Below are 21,469 nucleotides of genomic sequence, written 5' to 3'. Positions count from 1 at the left end.
CCCTTGCCCTTTTAATTTAATCGGATATTTGATATTAAGATGATTAATTAGTTATGAATCTTTTCACCCTTACCCCTGAGATTCCATTCTCCTAGCTGGTACCAGGGGTTGCAGTTACTACTCAGGCAGCAGCCAAGTTTTGTTAATGGGGTCGGCTACATGGATCCATGCAAAACACAATAAAAAAAAAAAAAAAAAAAAAAGGGTCCAAATAAAGAATATATAGGGGAAGGAGGTCAAGCGAAAAAATGAGAGTAAATAAGAAGAAAAAGACGTACACAGCCCAACAAGTGAGAAGAATCTTAGCTTAATGGGATCCACAATGGAGAAGATAAAAGGTAATTAATTTACCTTGGCATCCTAGTTGAGGGAGATAAGGGTTGTCTTCAAAACCATCACTGCAGTTGCACCAATAACCCAGGGCGCCATGGTCTTAATTATAGCAATAGCTATGAAGTGCTTCTATGCATGTTTGATTCCCAATTTCCCAATCCATCACCACTGAAATTAATTTACTAATAGTCGAATTAATAAAGCTATCGGCCAAGAGATCTGATAATTTGAAGGTATACGAGTCTTGATCAACCATGAAAGCGAAGCTGTAGGGATTGAATTGCCAGATCTTGGTGTGATTATATACACTCCGACAACTCATGTTGAAAATTTTGAGGCCTAAAGGGATTGAAGTCTGGCAACAACCAAATCTAGAGCAAGACCCATCTTTTTATATCATCCAACCAAATCCATTTGTCAACACTCATCCACTAATCCATATCATACAATGGGGAAGACTCGCTCAAATTAGACATATAGTTTAACCACTTTGTTCGGCTGGTTTGGGATTTAAAGATTCAAAAGTTGCAAAACAAAGCTTTGTTTGCAAAAGCTGCATGAAAATTTTGGTCATCACCAAACTCAATTTGGGGACTATTGAAAAATGGGATCTTTTCTGTAAAATAGCGTATAATCTGTTGTCCAACACAACTCAATTTGAGCTTGCCACTGGAGCTTCTACATCAAGAGTGCATAGTTGGGATCAAGTCCCAGATTCTATTTGGAAACGAATCTGGCCGATATACACACTTCAACAGATCAAATTTTTTATTTGAAAAGCCTGTGCACAAGGGATTGCTTCAGGTGAAGGGCTGCATTGGAGGCATGTTCCCATCGACCCCCCATGCCGTTACTGTGGAGCTGAACTAGAATCCACTAATCACATCTTGCTGGAATGTGATTTTGCAAGCTGGTCTGGTTTAGAGTTGCTTGACTTACTCCCCTCCAACATATTATGCACCAATGATTTCAGATTGGTTGAGTAGCTGGGATTATATTTTTCAGAGTGACAAGAAGCAAGCTACTTGTGGCTCTCTTTCTAGAACTTTTATATGTTGATACCTCTGGCGTGCACGAAATGAATTAGTCTTTAATGTCAAAACTTGAACTCCACAAGAGGTTATAGCAGTAGCAAATGAATCCGTTCTTGGGTTCTCTTCGACAAACACAGTTATATCCCATCAAAAGCAATCAAGATCTCCAATGTTGAACAATTAGGTGCTAGATGGAAAGCTCCTCCACCGTGCTACATCAAGATGAATTGTGATGCGACTCTCTCTCAAAAGACTTCAAAAGGGATTTGGGTATTATTTATCATGATCACCAGGGTAGCCCAACAAAAGCTATCACTGTCCAACAATATTTTTCTACTATTGTTCAAGGTGAAGAAGCTCTCTCAATCGGATACATAGTCTCTCATGCTATGTCTTTAGGCTACTCCCATCTACAAGTGGAGTCTGACAATAAGGAGATCATTGACTTGCTTGAAGACCATACTAGGTTGCCACCATTGGAGACAGCAACAATACTGCAGGACATCAAGCATCTTTGCTCTTCTTTTATCTTAATTTCTTTTACTTCCATTTCACGGTCTATAAATGTTGTTGCAGATGCCTTGGTTAAGAAGGTTGTGTCTATCATGTATATGACAATTTGGCCACATTCCATTCATGATTTAGGCACAATACAATACAAAACTAAAAATTAATCTACCCAAAGCTCATAGAACAGAACCAAGACCCAAAATAAGGTTTTCCTGGGCTCAAACTTGAATCGTGTTTCTCTCAGAGGCCCAGTCTTATCTGCATCAGATACCTCCACTCATATCTCTCTACCTAGAAATCTTGAATCAAATTTCTATCACTAGCCTTGATCACTTGCATTACCTCAAATAAATTATAAATGGGAACCATTTACTCTACTCAACTGTCTTTACACCACTTATTAGACACACTATCAAGGTTCAACTTCAATTCTACTTAACTAGCCAATGATATGAATGTTCATTGTGGTACAGTCAGGTTATCCCTGCTTCGCTTAATCATATATGTGACATAGTTACAAGAAAAAATGGGAGAGGATAGGAAGAAGAAGATCGGTGAGAGTTTCTTTGAGGGAACTCGATTTCCAATATAGCATCTGATGGGGATAAACCTTGCCATAAGATTAACACCTCCTTTATATTTTTCCTTACACAATGAGCCAGAATTGCTTATGGCCTTGGACTCACACGTCCATCTTCTTTTATAATTAGAAGTTGAATTTACACCCATCACTAGCCCCTAGTTTTAGCTTGAGAAGAGAGAAATGAAAAACAGGGTGGACTTGGGAATCTTTGGGTAAATCTAATTTGAAAGCCACCGCACCAATTCGTTGAATGACCTGGAATGGACTAAAAATTTTGGTAAGAGCTCTAAGTTCCTCCGCAAGGATACTGATAGTTGTCTATGTGGCTGGAATCTTAAGTAGACCCAGTCATTCGCTGAAAATTCTCACTCCTTGTGCTTGGAGTAGTAAACATGCTTCATGCATTCTTATGCTTCGCTGATCTTTTCTTTAAGCCCCTTGACAATCTTATCTCTATCAATTAGGTCCTGCTCAACTATGGCCACCTTTGTTGTGCCTTCAACATAACTTAGGAGATTGGGTTGGACCCTTCCATATACTGCCTCAAATGGTATCTTTTTAATTGTGGAGTGCCAACTTGTATTGTAGCAGTATTCTGCCCATAAAAGCCATTTGGACCACTCTTTTGGTTGAAAGTTGGTTGAGAGCTAGAAAAACAACGGAGGTACATGTCAAGAGTATGGTTCACTACTTCACTTTGACCATCAGTTTGTGGGTGATATGCTGAACTGAAATTGAATTCGATCCCATTTAAACTAAATAATTCAGCAGTATAAGGAGGTGAAATGGAAGTGAAATGTGCATATTTGGATAGCCTATCAACTTCATCCACTATTGTAGTCTTATGCTTAGAGTTAGGCAACCCATTTATGAAATCCATAGATATGTCTTCCCATATCAAATTTAGTATTGGTAACGGTTGTAGTACACCTGATATACCCTTCCTTTAAAAAAAAAAATCCATTATGCAGCTTCCATGGTCCCACTACATATCCAATCTTCACTAATTTATGTCCTTCATATTTCTGTGACAATGCATCGGCAGCAACATTATCTTTTTGCTTTTTTGCTTTTTTGCTTGTAGAGCCAGTGTTGTTGGGTTGAAGTGATGATATTCTAGGACCATAAAAACATGAGACTTTGATAATCAGTGCACACCACAAACTTTCGTCCCAAAAGGTAAGGTCACCATTTTTGCACAAGAACTAGAGCCAATATTGTCTTGTCATAAGTAGAAAGTAATAGGCTTCTACCTTGGAGAGTATGGCTGTAAAAAGTAATGGATTGCTCTTGAAATAGAACAACGCCAATACCCGATCTGGACGCATCACATTCAATGATGAAAGAATCCTTCTTGAATAGTTTGGTAAGTGGCCAAAACAGAAGCTTGAGTCAACATTTCCTTTAACTTGTGGAATGCCTCTTTTGCAAGTTGATTCCACCCAAAAGAATCCTTCTTGAATAGTTTGGTGAGTGGCCAAAACAGAAGCTTGAGTCAACATTTCCTTTAACTTGTGGAATGCCTCTTTTGCAAGTTGATTCCACCCAAAAGAATCCTTCTTGAATAGTTTGGTGAGTGGCCAAAACAGAAGCTTGAGTCAACATTTCCTTTAACTTGTGGAATGCCTCTTTTGCAAGTTGATTCCACCCAAAAGAATCCTTCTTGAATAGTTTGGTGAGTGGCCATGCTATTTTCCCATAATCCTTGATGAATTTCTTGTAATAACCTGTTGACACAAGAAACCCACGCAATGCTTTGGGTGTGGTGGGTTTAGGCCAGTCCATCATTACTATTACCTTATATGGATCTATAGTTACACCATCAACTGAAATTACGTGGCCTAAATAGTGAACCTTATTTTAGCGAAGCATGTCAACTGAAGTAAAACTCCTTATGTAGTCTTCCGTGCAGCACGTCTCATATTTAGGTTTTCAACTAGCCGATTTTTAGGTACAAAGAACACTTTAAGGTTAACTTCCTTTCCCCTTATTTGAAATTTTATTTGTAGTTTGGAAAAATCCCACATGATGGATCCCATTGTTAATAACCACTGAGCTCCCAAAACTACATCATAACCGTCTAATGGAAGCAAAAATAAGTCTACATAAAGTAAAACACCTTGCAAACTTATCTTGACATTAGAGGATTTCCCGGTACTCGTAAGCCGTTCTCCAAAAGCAATATAAGTGTCTTTCCAGATGAGGTTCTAAGGCCACCCTCCGTGCTAGCTTTTCATTGACGAAATTATACATACTCCCTGAATCGATGAGAATAAGGGCTTCCACATGTCCTAGACGTCCTTTGACCTTCATTGTTTTGGGCGCTCGATTTCTTAAAATTGTATAAAGAGATATCATTGTTGTTGTTGTTGTTGAGTCTTCTTCTTCATTTTCATCACCACATTGCCATCAATTTACTCTGTGCAGACTTGAATAAAAAATAAGTTTTACAATGATGGCCGGGTTCCACTTCTCATTACAATTGTAACACAAACCCTTACTCTTCTCTTGGAGGGCTGAAAATGACTTCTTTATCACAGGTAAAGTAATTAGGGTGATAGTGGTATTTCTATTGTGGGTGAAAGTGGTGTTTCTATTGGGAAAAAAAGTGGGCTATGAGGTAGGTGGAATTACCTTTTTTTTGAGATTTTTTTTTTTTTTAACTTAAAGAGTTGTGCAGTCCACTCACAAAGCAATTGACTTAACAAGCTTGAGGAGGTACCCCACCTTGGACAACAACTTCTCAAACTGAGTTTGATAATCCCATACTGACCCCATTTACTACAATTTGGTGAGCTCGAAAAAATAATCGAAGAACTAATTTGGACTGTAATTTGAATGAAGCCCCTCTTGGAATTCATCCCAAGAGATGGAAGGCTTTTCTTGTTTTAGGAGCTGAAACCACAATTGTGTTTCTCCTTCAAGATGAAAGGATGCTAGTGACACTTTCTCATCATCAGCCATTGCATGCAACTGAAAAAATTATTCGGCTCTGGAAAGCCAGCTTGTTGGATCTTCATCCTCATTGAAACGAGGGAAAACTTCACCTTTTTGGGGGTGTACGAACTAGTAGAACCACCCTATTGAGACCCCCATACGACCTTGCTAGTCCATAAGAACTTTCCTCGCTTTCTCTTGGATTTCCGGGTGCAGTAGCCATTAGGGGTGTTTGCATAAATGATCAAGGTCTCTCTTTATGGGGCTTTCCATCATATATTGGATGCTTCTATGCTTATATTGCTAAAACTCTTGCTATTACAAATGCTCTAACAAATGTAATTGATAAGGGTCTGCAGAACATTGTCATAGAAAGCGATTATCTTATGACTGCATCTATATTAAATAAAAATCTGCATCTATATCTCATATTTTGAATGATTGTTTCTCCCGAGTGTAGCAGTTTACTTTGCATCTTTTCAGCACACTTACTGCAAAAGCAATGATATTGCAAATGCACTTCCTTCTTTTGGAATTAAGCCCCAATTAACTGTTAGTTGGGATTCATCTCCTCCCTCTCTATTATCTTCTCTTTTGCTTGTTGACTTGGTAGGTGTTCCACTTGTCCATTTTGTAAACTCTTTGCATGATAATGTAATAGAAGTTTTTTTTTTTCTGTTAGAAAGAGCAATAAATATTAAGAAGGAAAGGAAGTTACAATCTGAGGGAAAGACACGCCCTGATAATCATAATATAAAATATGCCTATTGAAAGATGGGGCAAAGTTATCCCAAATAACAAAGAAATGGTGATTTACAGCAAACGAACCAATAACATTAACCGCTTGTTTGCCTTCTCTATGCATAAGACAAAATCTAACATTGGGGAAGTCTTTCAGAATTTCAAAACAATCTTTGAGATGTGCATAATACGCCAAGGCATGTTAGATATATTGTCTTTCAAGATATTAATAACAATAGCACAATCCCCTTCAACTATCACTCTAGAGAATCCTTTAATCTTCGTAATTTGAAGCCCTTTTTGCATAGCCAAAGCTTCAACAACATATGTATAACTACTTCTAATATATTAAGAAAACATGAAATGAGATTCAGATGGTCGAAATTCAACAACGATGATCTTTGAAATGATTTTATATACAAAATTGCATAAACTAATCGGTCGAAATTCTCCAATACTTGTGATTCAGCTTTAGGAATCAATGCTATAAATGTATGATTTAAATTTCTACTAAAGAAACTATTAACAAAGAAAGATTTAATGACTGAAGTAATATGCAAACCCACAATATGCCATATCTTTAAGAAGAATGCACCGGAGAAAACATCTGGACCTGTAGATTTAGATGGATTCATTGGTTTTAGAACTATTAGAATTTCATTTGAAGTGACCAGCGTAAGAAGGCTCGCATCATCAGCATCTGAAACTCTATTCCTTATAGGATTGAAATAATCTTCATTATGGTCAGCTCTTGCTTCCACTCTCGCCAATGGGAAGCTCTTGTCTGGTGACTAAACCTCTTTCATTGACATTACCTTTGGTTTCTTCACCTACTCGTCTTCAATTAATATTTCCTTCCCTTCACCTACTCCCTGATCGTAGACCACCCTTTTCTTTTTGCTCTTTCCACTTTAAGGTCTTTCAGAGCCTTTCTTTATAGGCTTTACGGATGGGTCTATATAGTCCTATTCTGCTTGTTCTGAGTTGTCTATCTCCTCCTCAATCCATTTGCTAGGCCTGGTCCAAGTTCGGGTGGGAATGCTCGCTAGGGAATAGAATCATTTTTTTCAAGCAAGTAGCCTGATCTACAACCAACCTGCTCCTTCAATTAGGAGGAGATGAGGAATAAATTTGGACATAATGTTGTCGGAAAGCTGCAGCAATCTCACTCTAGTAAAGAGGGTTAGCCCTTGATGATTTATAGAAGAAATAAAGTTGAAAGCCCTGTGTTTAATTGTAGTAGTGTCTCCTTGTTTGACCCAATTAAGTCTAGTTTTTGTTCCCATAAACATTCTTCTTGTGAGATGGAACGCTTAGTTCAGGGACAAAAATCCTCTGCAATTCCCCATCGGTGCAATTCTGTGAAATACCCATCTCAGTGATTGACACGTGTCACATACCAAATGAACGGTCCAGATGTTATTCAACTTATAAAACCAATTTGAACCGAATCAGTGAAGAACCGTATTTGAACCAAACCGTATCACAACAAACCGGTACATTTGAAATAAAAGGTGAAAGTTTTCCCTCTCTGCTCTTTCGACTCTCTCTCTTTCCCTCTCTCCTCTTACGACTCTCCCTCTCTGTTACGGCTACCAGGTAACCCTCTGTCGACTCTCCCTCTCGCTCGCGACTCTCTCCCTCTCGCTCGACTCTTCCTCACTTGACTCCTCTCACTCTCTCTCTCTGTTTCTCGCTCGACTCGCTCTCTCCTTCTGGTACAAAGCGCTTGCAAAGAAGGTATGAAATACTCAAAGCCTTCTCTCTTTCTTTTTATTTTTTTCTTTTATGTTAATGTTAATGTCTCTGCAAAGGGCCTTCTCTCTCTTTTAGCTGTTTGATGTCTCTCTGTTCCTCGCTCGACTCGCTATCTCTGAGATTGAAATTTTTTTGAAGTATTTACATTGTACTTTGCACAAAGGTGCTCTGTGGTTTTGAATGCTGAAATATTAGGTTTTCTGTTCAATAAAATTTCAATTTTAAAATTTTTATTTGCTTGTTGTCGCTCTGTCTTTGTTCCTTGATCGGTTCGCTATCTCTGAAATTGAAAAGTTTTTGAAGTATTTACATTGTACTATGAACCGGGTTTTTATGTGGTTTTTAATGCTGAAATATTAGGGGGGAAGGGTTGTTCTTAGCCACTTATCAGTGACATATGACTGAAGATGGGAATGCAGATTTAGGGTCTGATTTGAAAATCATTATTTTTATTTGGTCATTGTCTCTGTCAAACCTAAGAGATTTGCTGTCTTTGTCCTTGTTTTGTCTAGTATGGAGAATGTTTGCATGAATGATGCGAGTGAACCTGCGTTTGGGATGTTATTCAACTTAGAACAGGATGCATACGATTATTACAATAGTTATGGACGGGCAATGGGGTTTAGTGTTAGGAGACACTTTGTGAATAAAAGCAAGAAAGACAACACGACTATAACATCTAGGGGATTTGTCTGTTCAAAAGCTGGTTGTCGGTTGAGTGACAAGCGAGACATCAATATTGTTAACCCTCGAGCTGAGACAAGAACAAATTGCGAGGCACGAATGAACATATATTTGGTTGATGAGGGAAAATACAAGTGCCGTGACTTTGTGAGAGAACATAATCATGAGCTTCATACTACATCAACAGTTCATATGATGCGTTCACAAAGGAATATGTTAGACATACATAGGTATGAAATTGATTTGGCAGATGACTCGGGAATCAGGCCTAGATCCACAGTTGAGTTGATGGGTAGGCATGCTGGTGGGATTGAAAACCTAAGCTATATGACTCAAGATGTTAGGAATTATCTTCGCACTAAAAGACAACGTGCCTTAACATATGGTGAAGCAGGTAGTTTGATGAAGTACTTTGTTACCCAAACTAGGAACAACCCATCTTTCACATACTCATTTCAGCTGGATAGTGAAGAACAAATAACTAACATATTTTGGGCTGATCCAAAGATGATCATTGACTACACACAATTTGGAGATGTAGTCAGCTTTGACACTACATTTCGCACCAACAAAGAGTGTAGGCCGTTTGGGTTGTTTGCTGGATTCAATCATCATAGAGGGTGCACCGTATTCGGGGCTGCACTTTTATATGATGAGACAGTGGAATCTTTCAAATGGTTGTTTGAGGTATTTGCTGAAGCACATGGTGGAAAGAAGCCTATAACTATCTTCACGGACCAAGACAAAGCTATGGCTAGAGCATTAAAAGAAATGTGGCCTCAGACATGGCACGGATTGTGTACTTGGCACTTAATGCAGAATGGCATTACGCATTTGGGTCATATGATGAAGGATGGCTCTCATTTTCTTACAAATTTAAAGAAATGCATATACGAATACGATGTGGAAGATGAATTCGAGACAGCATGGTTTAATTTGTTGGACGAGTATGATGTTAAGAATAATGAATGGTTGCAGCGCATATATGGGCTTAAAAGTCAATGAGCGAGGTGTTATATGAAAAACACATTCACAATAGGCATTCGAAGTACACAGCTCAGTGAGAGTCTCAACAGTGACTTGAAGGACTATTTGAAGTCAACTTTGGATGTTGTGCAATTTTTTAAACACTTTGAGAGAGTTCTTAACCAGAAGCGTGGTAATGAATTAAAAGCAGAATTTGATGCACGGAACAAGATGCCACGACTTGCAAATTCAATGTCTATTGTACAGAAACAAGTTGGGGAACTCTACACTCCTGTTATTTTTCAGTTATTTCAAGAGGAATACAATTGGATGACTGTTTGCACCATTATAAGTCGAACTGATGGGAATCCCTACATTTATTTTCGGGTTGGGATTTATGAAGCAGACTGTGAGTATAAAGTATGTTGTAACCCACTTCAAGGAATTGTAGCATGCTCTTGCATGAAATTCGAGACTGATGGTATTCTGTGTTGTCATTGTTTGAAAGTTTTGGATGTGTTAGATATAAAGCGTATTCCTGAATACTATATTTTGAAGAGATGGACACGGGGAGCAACAAATATGGTGGTCAATGACAGTAGGGGGAAAGAAGTTGAACAAGATGTCAACTTGGACTGTACGCAACGGTATAGGCGTATTTGTCATGAACTTATTCAAATAGCAGCAGAAGCTTCAAATACAGTTGAGGGATACGAGTTGGTGAAGGATACTGCGAATGAATTAAGGTTGAAGCTTGGTGATATTAGAAACCCAGTTGATTGCCTTGATATGCCAATATTGACTGATTTCTCAAATGACATATACGATGGATTACGTTTGAAGCATAAAGAGAAAAGTAAAAGAGGTGGTAGACGGTTAAAGAGTTGGGTTGAAAAACAAGGAAAAGAGAAAAAAAAAAGTGGAGGACCAAGTAACAGTCAACGATTACAAAACCAACAACCAACTACTGCACCAACTCCTACACACATGATGGATAACACAGATCCCAGTTACATGTCATTTATGGTGAGTAGGTCTAGTTTGTTATGTTGTTTGTTGCATTTTTTATTTTTCTTATTTATTATGGATTACCCTAACATCAATGTCACTTCCAGGATTCTATTTCCCATATATCATCTCAAGCATCTGCAGCTCATCAATTACTGGATGAAGATTATATTTAGATTCAGCTAATGAAGACTTCTTTTTTTACTATTAAGTTCCGTTAATGTGATGGCTTTTTTGTGCTATTAAAACACAGTTTCATTGGATCTTTATTTTTGTGCTTATGTTAATGAACGGTCCAGGATTCTAAGTTTTTTTTATTGATTTTTAGCCTATAACGTATTAACAATCTTTTTTCGTAGGTAAGAAGTCTTTAGCTCAAATTGGCAGAGCATTTGGGCTAATGCCCAGGTTATGGTGGTTCGAATCCACCAAGACTTTGAAAAGGGAACCATGGAACGATTTCGTTAATAAGGGAGAGAGAATTGCTTGAGGCTCTTGACCTGTTCACAAATCACAACTATTATAACCCAAAACCGAAGTCCCCTAAGTTTTGTAGGCTCAGCTTGGTTAATCTAAAACAAGTGCATCGAGTAAAAATAGCAAAAAATTGAACTACCATGCACACACAAAATATTCTCTACTTTTAACCAAGCACTCCATCTGAAGAAATCAATTTCCCTTCTAAATTCCACTTCACTTTACAGTTAAAAAAAAAGTTATTCACTTCACTTCTACCAAAACGAAACCAGATCAAGGGACTTGGGTCTAAGGATGAAGTTGATGTTACATAAAATTCACCAATTGCCTTTTGGCAATAAATTGACAAACATGGGTGGGTATGTGTTATAGAGATCAAGTATGTGAAAGGAGCCACTCATGAATTTTTCACTAACCTTGGTGAAGGGCATCAGCTAGTAGAGTAACTTACACTAAGATTATGGGGATCACCCATCCATCATATGGAAAATTGTTTCTAGCCATCAAACTCAAGTCACAACTGAGTATTTATTACAAATTGATACTGCTTGTGGTATCTGGATAACACTACCTAAAGAAAAAAAAACATATCATGCTTAATCAAGAAACCAGCCATGTGATTATCCTTCTTCCATTGGCTCCCTCACTGGGTCAGCACTGTCCAAAGACAGGAACAAGGATACAATGAGAACAATAAGTCTTCCAGGTAAAAAATAAAATAAAGGTACAATGAGATGGTATTGCAGAGAGAATTCATAGCCATTGAAAATACAGCAATAGGAACAAGAAAGAAGTTATACCTTGTGAGAAGCCGATTATAGTAAGAAATCTTCAAAGAGTGATGACTTTCGCAGGGACAAACCTAATAGAAGCAGTTACAGCTACTCATGGGAACATGAGGATCAAAAGGAATTACAGAAGGATGGCACAAAAGGACACACATTAACCCTACAGACTAGAAAGCAGAAGAGGTAGAAAAACAAATCTTCTTCCTGTCCCCCACTTTCCATCATAAAAACCCTGAAAAGAGGGTAAGGGGAAGAAGAGTTTAGAAGTGAAAAGAAAACAGTAAAAATGAAAGGAGATTGAACTCTATCATCTGGGCAACTAATGCAGGATGTTGGACTAAGTATATCGAAGAGACAACAAAGGAGCATCAACTACCATCTAAGCAACCAATTCAGGAAAACCAGGACTAAAAAGAAGAAGAGACTAAGCAGGAATTACATGTGTATCATGTAGTCAGAAGTTTCTGGAGACATTCTAAGAGGAAGAATGAAAAGAATCATATATGACAGAGCAAAGGGAAATAGACAAACTTTAATAGAGAAGGTAACGAAAACAACTGAACTTGAGAGAGTTCCACCAGAAACACTAGAAGAAATAACCCTAGAGGATTAACATAGTACAGAAAACAAGAAATTCCTAACCTAATTCATCAAAGAAATCAGTTAAAAGCATTGACATTGTGAAATTCGCCTCTGAAGGACAATGTTATAGTGCCCCCGATAAGTAGAAAGGAAGTCTTGGTGGATTCGAACCACCATAACCTAGGCATTAACCCAGGTGCTCTACCATTTTGAGCTAAAGACTTCTTACCTACAAAAAAGATTGTTAGTACATTATAGTTACAAGGAAATAATCATAATAATAACCCCACATATGGTTGGCAATGACGGAACCAACTTCATTAATGAAATAATAGTTCTATTTACAAGGATGTTACATAGAAGACATAGCACGAAAGAATTAACACCCAAATACACACGAAGATGGTTAAACCATAATAATGGTTGAGCAATGACTGATCCACTACTACTTGGTTCCGCACATTTGGACTATAAGGTGGTTGACGAATAGCCGAGATGACCCGTGTGTTCCTATTAACACTTTCATTCGAATGACTTGCTCTTGTGTCTATAGTGTCTATGCAGTCCCTCAACGCTGGGTCCAACCAAATGAAAGAACCCGGATGTTTTTCACCTAATGGACATCTGTAAAATCGTCGTCCAGGATTCTTCAACGTTCGAGAAGTCCGGATGACCATCACCCCTTCACCACAGCTACACATTCGCTGTTGTGCATCCATTTCTTTGTAAAATGCAATACCCCTAAGAGAAGCTTACATAAAAAGGGCTCCAACAGTGACAAAAAAAATATAATTGATATGGATATTTGATGGACAATATACTCTACAGAGTATGTAGGAGTCCGAGTATGTAATGCTTAAATTAACATGATATAAGAGAAGATGCCAAAAGGAAACTAGTAAAAAAAAATTCAAGGCAAAAAGCAAACATCAATGTATGGTTTATAGAATATCCTTTATATGTCATATGTCACCGATAAGTGGTTCATAAATACTTCAAAAAAATTTCAATTTCAGAGATAGCGAATCGAGCAAGGAACAGAGACAGAGAGACAACAAGCAAATAAAAATATTGAAATTGAAATTTTATTGAACAGAAAACCTAATATTTCAACATTCAAAACCACAGAGCAACTTTGTTCAAACTACAATGTAAAAGAGAGAGAGAAGGCTTTGCAGAGACATTAATATTTACATGAAAGAGAGAAATGTTCATTCTTCGAATCGTATTTCATACCTTTGCAAAGAACGCTTCGTAACACAAGGAGAGAGCGAGTTGAGCAAGAAACAGAGAGAGAGAGTGAGGAGTCAAGCGATGAAGAGTCGACAGAGAGGAAGAGTCGACAAAGGGGAGAGAGTTGAGAGCGAGAGCGAGATCGAGAGAGTCGAGAGAGAGAGGGAGGGAGAGTCGACAGAGATGGTTAGGGTTTGTACCAAATCGTAACAAGAGAGAGAGTCGTGAGAGAGAAAGAGAGAGAGTCGAAAGAGGAGACATTTTATTTCAAATTTATGAACCAAACCGGTTTGTTGTGATACGGTTTGGTTCAAATACGGTTCTTCACTGATTCGGTTCAAATTGGTTTTATAAGTTGAATAACATCTGGACCGTTCATTTGGTATGTGACACGTGTCAATCACTGAGATGGGTATTTCACAGAATTGCACCGATGGGGAATTGCAGAGGATTTTTGTCCTTAGTTCAGCAATAATGCAACTTCTTTGGAAAATCAAAAGTCAATGTGATTGTGAATAGAAATATTATAGTGGACATTCAACTAATGTTTAAGTTGAGATATACAATTCTGAATATTTCCCACTGTACATTTTTTCCAATACCTCAATTTCATGGCAAGAGATGAGAACTTATTGCACAGAGAAGTTGATTCCATGCCTCATCTGCCACCTTCTCAAAAGACGATTCAAGAAGCAAAAAATTTCTGCAATGAGCGTAACCCTCGTGTTTAGTTACCACCGTTGAGTTTGAAACCCTAAACAGACTACTGGTGATAAGCCAAACGAAGATGAGGATGACGTCAAGTTATCATGCCCCTCATGACCTGGGTGACACACGTGCTACAATGGACAGGACAAGGGTCGCGATCCCACGAGGGTGATTTAACTCCAAAAACCCGTCCTCAGTTTGGATTGCAAGCTACAACTCGCCTGCATGAAGCCGGAAATCTAAAGGGCTTATGAAGATGAATTTTCATTCCCTAATATATTTAATATGATTGCCCTATGATTAGAGGAAGGCATGATCTCATGAATAATTTTAGAAGAGGGATACAATGTGAGCCATTCCTGATTAGCCAAGTTGCGGTCAAGCCACTCTTCAATTCTATAAATTCCCTTCCTCTTGTTGCTCCATGTAAAGGGATAACCACAAATAAGAAGATTAGATAGAGAAGCTGAATTGATGAACTCCAACATTGGAAGGAACTGTGTTTGAGTACATGGATGGCCACCTTTTTCATCAGTTGATGAGGGTAAAGAATTTCAGTCTCCAAATACTAGCCATGGATGAGAAAATGATCACTTGATGCTTTGAGAGATGCCCACTACTGATTCCTTAGATGTTGCTTAGCATTTAAGGAACTCATTGTAGCTGTCCACTAAAACTGTTGAGAAGAGGGAGGAAGTAAGAAGTGAATGAGCCAATCACTATACTAAAGTATATCCACAGACCACATCAAAAGCATACTACCTATTGTGTTAGTCGAGGGAACAAAAAAGGGTTTCCCTAAACCCCGACCACTGAAAGAGATGAAAATCATGGTTCAAATTGTTGAATAGGAAAATTATGGTAAATTAAAATGGAGGATTTGTGTACTGTAGAAGGGATGGAATCTAAAGGAGTAGAAAGATACATGCATAATTTCATTAGTTCGGTTCCAGAGCTAAGATGCCCTAATTTCTGTCTCTCCTTCATTCCATTAGTTCGGTTTTGAAGGCAAAGGCGGTGGTCAGAGGGGAGCGGGTGGTGGTGGTGGACTTGATTGTGGTGTAAAACTGTAGAGATGAATATGCCCTAATTTTTTATATGGTTTTGTAAAGGAATTGATTTAGAAGATGGGTGGAAGGGAATCCCTTCACCCACTAATTAAATTGAGTTGGATTTTGTAAGGTTAACACATTTAAAAGGTACGTTGGTCATTTTAACTTCATAAGTTTTAGTAAAATAACTTATAAGGGTAAAATGTTCTTTTTCATTTCAACCACTAATAGCAGACTAACATCGTCAGGTTTCATGGGGCTTCAAGTTATATATTCAATAGTTTGGGATGTCAAGCAACCTAAACAATACAGAGGGTGTCCAAATAATTATCCAAAAAATAAATAAAAAAATAAAATAAAAAAATATAGAGGTAGATCTATCCAATCCAAGCTGATTTGAATTGATATCGGCATTGACCAATCCCATGACAGTTCCCAAGTTTTAGAACCATGCATTAGAATGGTAGATTACCTTGTGAACTGAGCACATGTCAACTTTTGTGGTCCACCATTTTTATGACTTCCTCTTTTGTATTTCCATTGGTTATCAGAGTTGACTTTTTCAACTTTCTTTGACACATTGTGAAGTCCATATGAGTATATAACTTTACACATCCACACTACCTAGGGAAGCTATGCATGTATGTTTGTAATTTTTCCAAATATAACAAATCATGTGGGGTCTCAAAATTTGTATCTAGGCTGGTCTTTGGGTTTCTCCTCCGTAGTTTTAAAAATTGGATTGAATCAATCAAAATCAAAAAGATTGGATTGGTATTGGTCAAGATCAATCTTGAGTCTTGACCAATTCGATATTCTTCCAGTGATACAATCTAAGGGTAAAAAGACCAAAAATTGATTTTAAAATTCATCCAATCTCAAAAGATCTGATACTGAGCTGGATTAGTATCGATCAAGTTTCAGCTCAAATGATTATACATAGAGAAATATTTTTCTAAAAATTCAGTGTGAAGCCAAGTATGAAAATGGTTGAATATAAGTGAAAAATGAAAAAAAAAAAAATCTAAGTTCTAAATACAGGTGGTAAACCTTCTTATCCAACCATTAAAATTTCTAAATAACTCATCCTTATGGCAGCATAGACCATTATGGCATTCTTGAACAACTATGTAATAGGCACAAGATTGATCACCCAATGAGATACTGACACGTGGCATCAAACCACACGTCTGAATCTAGAAGGAAATTGAATTGACCATAGGAACCCAATAGCTGCAGATGCCACGATCATGGGGGATATAAGTCCTCCTTCTATAGTAGAGTCTTGGTAGAACCCATCTGAAGGAGAGAGGAAAGACAATTCCCAAAGAAAGGGAACATTTCCTATGGAAAGAGGAGACTTATGAGATAAGATCCTCCAAACCACCCCAAGTTCCTCAAAAGTAGAAGGATGTCTCTTAGTAGGACTCTATAGGATTTGAGCCTATAAAAGAGAACCAAGGAGCCACGTAAAGGTAAGGTCACGATCCTGCTCAATATCGTTCTCTCAATACTATTGCACGATTCTCTAACTTGGGCGTTAGAGGACTAATCTCGAAATCAGTTCTAAGCCTCTACCTTCTGTGCTATTGTAGGACTGACGTTCAATATCTATAAGATTCTTGGAGGCAATAGATTGGTGCTGTCCGTGGGAACATGAGAGTGATGCTAAACAGAACATACTGAAGGAAGACAACACAAGCACATATAACATGAATGCAGGAAGCCTTCAACACCCCAACCAACTCTGGCTACCGAGGATGAATGACAACATATTGATAACCAAAAAGGCTCCCAAGGTGATTAGCATTCATCTAAGGCCTAAGAACATATGGCTACCAACCCACTGTTTGATCCAGCAGAAGGCCAAGCACCTGTTATGGGGGCTCAGTTTGATGTACTCCAACAGAGTACGACCGATTGGTACATACAATGCGTGAAGTCTCGAAGGCCGTTACCCAGATGAGTAATAAGACAGCGAGAGACCCTAGCGTCCAACCAGAGTAGGCCTAGGACAAAGACCAAAGCAGTTCGAGGTCGGTAAGGTTTGAGCGAAATCCTCTTAGTTGAGTGGCGAAAGAAAAACCAGTGCACAAAGAAAGGGTGCTACACACCACGGACGTGAGGCAAGAGGAACCACACTAGGGGGACGACGATCAGGGGTTGAAGCAAATGATTCTTGACTTGAAAGATGAAATCCAAAGAGTCGTAGATAACAAGGTGGGATGTATGAGCCAAACCTCACTAATGACATGGCATTAGCTAATGAAGTCATAAGGGATCCGCTCCTTGCTGGGTTCCGTATGCCGAAGTCTAACACTTATGATGGAATGGGAGACCCCATCGATAACCTGGAAGGATTCAAGGTTGCAATGCAATTCTATCAGGTCTCAAAGAACATCATGTGCCATGCGTTACCCTTGCATTACCCTTGACCTTTAGAGCAATCACAAGATCATAGTAAAACTGTCTGCCTCCTAAATCGATCTATAGCTTTAGCGAGTTGAGCCATGTCTACATTAAGGGCTTGTCAAGCATCCAACTCCTTCAAAAGATCACGGTTAATTTGCTGAATATCAAGACGCGCACGGGAGAATCGCTGCGGGAGTACATATAACGCTTCCATAGGGAAAAGCTAGAGATCAAGGGCCTAGACGCAAAGGAAGAATTCATGGCCCTCCTATGGGGAGTCAAAGATAAAGAATTAAAAATATCCCTGGCAAAGCGCGGACCAAGGAACCTGGCCAAACTAAAGGCTTGATGTGAAAAGTACATCCATATGGAAGAGACCCTTGAAGGCGACGAAGAAGTCAAGGAAAAGATGGGAAAAAATGGGCTTCAAGAGAAGAAAATAAGGCCTCTTAAGGGAAAAGGTAGTGTTCAGAACATGACCATGCACCCAGTCCATCGAAGAATTTTGAGAGGTATGCCCCTCAACCATAGGACGACTGAAGTATTGATGCAAATAAAGGATTCCCCAAATGCCAGAGTCCTCAAATAGTCGAGGAAGATGGAACGACACCCCGAGAGGCATAATATGGACAAAAAATGTTACTTTCATAAGGATCATGGCCATGACATTGAAGACTGTAGGAACTTGAAGGGGGAGATAGAAAGTAAGATCCAAAGAAGATACCTAGGCCAGTTTGTGGATAGGGAGAAAGAAGACTCTTCAATCGATATAAGGGATGATCAGAGAAATCGAAGAGACAATCGCCAGGAGGAAGAATAGGTCATCGCATAAGGAGAGACCTGGTCACAGAGATGACCGAGAAAGGCAAAGAAGCCCAACACCAGAGCGGGCTGAGCCTCGTCCCCAAGACAACCAAGATACTCCAACCCGAGTTGTAGCTACCATCAACGGAGAACTAGTAATGGGAGAAAGTTCCCTCTCAACTAGAAAGGATTAGGCCCATGCTAAAAGTGTACATGTGACTGAATAGTCAAATAAGAAAGCAAAAATATTGGCGATAATCTCCTTTTCGGATGATGACCTAGAAGGCATACAAATACCCCTTGACAATAGCCAATTTTAAGGTGAAAGGATTTTAGTAGATAACAACAGTTCAATTGATATCCTATTCCTTTAAGCCTACCAGAAGATGAGCATGAGTAAAGAAAAGCTAAAGAAAGTCAAACACCCTCTGTAAAGGTTCTTTGGTGCCTCAGTAAAAGTCAAAGGATTAATCGAGTTTTCGGTAAGAGTTGAAACAGGAGACTGCCAAGTGACGGTTATGATTAACTTCCTGGTGGTCGACATCACCTCTACCTACAACGCCATACTTGTAAAAGTTGGCTTAAACCTACTAAAAGCCATTGTTTCCACTCTACATCTCAAGATGAAATTCCCGCAGAAAAATAGGGTTAGAGAATTCTGAGGTGACCAAGAGTTGTCCCAAAAGTGTTACGCTACCACATTCTGGAGAAAAGAAAAGGTGAACAAGGCATTACCCATCAAAGATTTGCATGACGACTTCAGTCAACAAAGAGGACAGCCAGCTAAGGACCTTATCCTGGTCAACATTGAAGAAGGAGATAATACCCTCCAAGTCTAGGTTAGAGCGTTAATGCAAAAGGTGTGATGCGATGAGCTCATCGCGTTCCTCTGGGATAACTCAAACGTTTTCGCTTGGTCTGCTTCAGACATGCCTGGGATAGTACAAGAGGTAATAGAGCATTAGTTAAGTGTTGATCCCGTAAAGAAACATGTGCACTAGAAAAAGATGACCTTCGCCCCCGAGCGGCAGAAAAAAGATAGATGAAGAAGTAGATAAACTACAAAAAGAAAAATTCATCCGGGAAATCTGATATCCCAAGTGGATCTCCAGCGTGGTGATGGTTCCAAAGGAAAATGGAAAATGGAGAGTCTGTATAGACTTTACAGATCTAAACAAAGCTTGCCCGAAGGATAGCTACCCCTTCCGAAGATAGACCTGTTAATTGACGCTACTTCGGAACATGAAGTATTGAGCTTCATGGATGCCTATTCAGGGTACAATCAAATCAAAATGTGTGAGGACGACATCCTAAAGACCTCCTTCATAACAGAATGCTGGTTGTACTGCTACAAGGTGATGCCCTTTGGGTTAAAGAATGTGGGAGCCACCTATTATAGATTGGTGAACAAGATCTTCAAAGGGATGATCAGTAAGACTATGGAAATGTATATAAACGATATGTTGGTCAAAATCTGAAAGCCAGACCACCACATCCGAGATCTAGACCAGGCATTCTGGGTACTGAGGGAATATGGCATAAGCTGAACCCTACAAAATGCGCCTTCGGTATCACATCAGGGAAGTTCCTGTGCTTCATAGTATCGAAAAGGAGAATCGAAGCCAATCCTACAAAAATATGAGCTATCCAGGAGATAAAATCCCCACGTAATGTGAAAGAAGTGCAAGAGTTGGTAGGGAGAATTGTGTCATTGGGCCATTTTATGTCTCGGTCGGCCGACAAATGCCTCCCATTCTTCAAAGCCTTGAAGGGTCTAATTTAGAAGAATGTGAAAGGTCTTTTGGGCAGTTAAAAGAGTACTTAATGGCTCCATCGCTGCTAACAAAGCCAAACATAAGAGACATCTTGCAGTTGTACCTAGCCATGTCTATCATTGCAGTAAGCACAGTCTTGTTGAAGGAAGAAGGGAAGCAACATAGGCCAATCTACTATATCAGTCAGACATTACTTAACGCAAAAACAAGGTATAGAAAAGTGGAAAAAAGTGGTGTACTCACTTGTAATAGCAACAAGGAAATTGAGGCCTTACTTCCATTCACACATAATCCGTATAATACTAGATCAGCCCCTGAAGAAGATACTGTAGAAACCATATGTGTCAGGCCGAATGATAAACTGGGCTATGGAATTGGGAGAGTTCAACATCCAATTTAAACCTAGAACTGCTATAAAGGCTTAGGCCCTAGCTGACTTCATAGCCGAAATCGCCTTCTTAGAGGGAGAACAAGAACCACTATAAGTGGTGAAGGACATGGCATGGACATTATATGTGGATGGCGCCTCGAACACAGTAGGGAGCGGAGATGGTCTCATCCTTACCAGTCCTAAAGGGTTTAAAGTTGAATATGCGCTGCGGTTCGATTTTAGTTCTTCCAATAATGAGGTAGAATACGAGGCTCTAAAAGCCATAATGGATCTGGCAAAAGTAGTGATGGTGTAAAGGTTGATAGTGCATAGCAACTCGCAGCTTATAATATGCCAAGTAAATAGCAACTAAGAAGCAAAAGAACCGAGGATGATAGGTTACTTAAGAAAGTGTAGGAAAAAGCTGCCAACTTTGAGGAATTTGAGGTAAGACAAGTACCACAAAACGAGAACACCAGCACAGATGCATTGTCACAGCTAGCAACTTCAGACTTCACAGAGCTCAGGCGATCGGTATACTTCGAAGTATTATCTTGTCCAAACATCGAAGGTAGCCAGGAGCTACTGCCTGTAGAATAAAGTCTCCCTTGCTGGATGGATCCCATAATGAAATATCTAAGGGAAGGGATACTCCCTGAAGATAGAGACGAAGCCAGGAAGATACGGATCAGGTCCACCCACTTTGTGCTGAAT

The 21,469-nt window shown here is 39.0% G+C and overlaps 1 protein-coding gene and 1 long non-coding RNA gene across 3 annotated transcripts; one reads left to right on the top strand and one right to left on the bottom strand.

Moving 5' to 3' along the window:
• The first annotated feature begins 8,480 nt into the window (after positions 1-8,480).
• LOC122062096 (protein FAR1-RELATED SEQUENCE 5-like) lies at positions 8,481-10,823 on the top strand. Of its 2 annotated transcripts, none has more exons than XM_042625741.1 (2): positions 8,481-10,572; positions 10,662-10,823. In XM_042625741.1, the coding sequence occupies exons 1-2, from the start codon at positions 9,598-9,600 to the stop codon at positions 10,728-10,730; spliced, it is 1,044 nt and encodes a 347-aa protein (XP_042481675.1). In that variant the 5' UTR covers positions 8,481-9,597; the 3' UTR covers positions 10,731-10,823. Both variants share the same exon structure in this region; 1 of them encodes a protein (XP_042481675.1).
• A 588-nt stretch (positions 10,824-11,411) lies between these two features.
• On the bottom strand, positions 11,412-12,550 carry LOC122061983. Its single transcript, XR_006134763.1, has 2 exons — positions 11,832-12,550; positions 11,412-11,688 (listed from the first exon to the last, which is right to left on the bottom strand). It is a non-coding gene; the product is annotated as an uncharacterized LOC122061983 (long non-coding RNA).
• Positions 12,551-21,469: the final 8,919 nt, after the last annotated feature.

The sequence above is a fragment of the Macadamia integrifolia genome, chromosome 14 (genome assembly GCF_013358625.1).
Source record: "Macadamia integrifolia cultivar HAES 741 chromosome 14, SCU_Mint_v3, whole genome shotgun sequence".
Lineage (NCBI taxonomy): Eukaryota > Viridiplantae > Streptophyta > Magnoliopsida > Proteales > Proteaceae > Macadamia > Macadamia integrifolia.
This window is presented reverse-complemented; position numbering and strand designations above follow the sequence as displayed.

Coding starts and splice junctions, on each gene's coding strand:
- LOC122062096 (XM_042625741.1), top strand. CDS start 9,598: ATGAAAAACACATTCACAATAGGCATTCGAAGTACACAGCTCAGTGAG. Junction 10,573..10,661: donor CCAGTTACATGTCATTTATG/GTGAGTAGGTCT, acceptor TGTCACTTCCAG/GATTCTATTTCCCATATATC.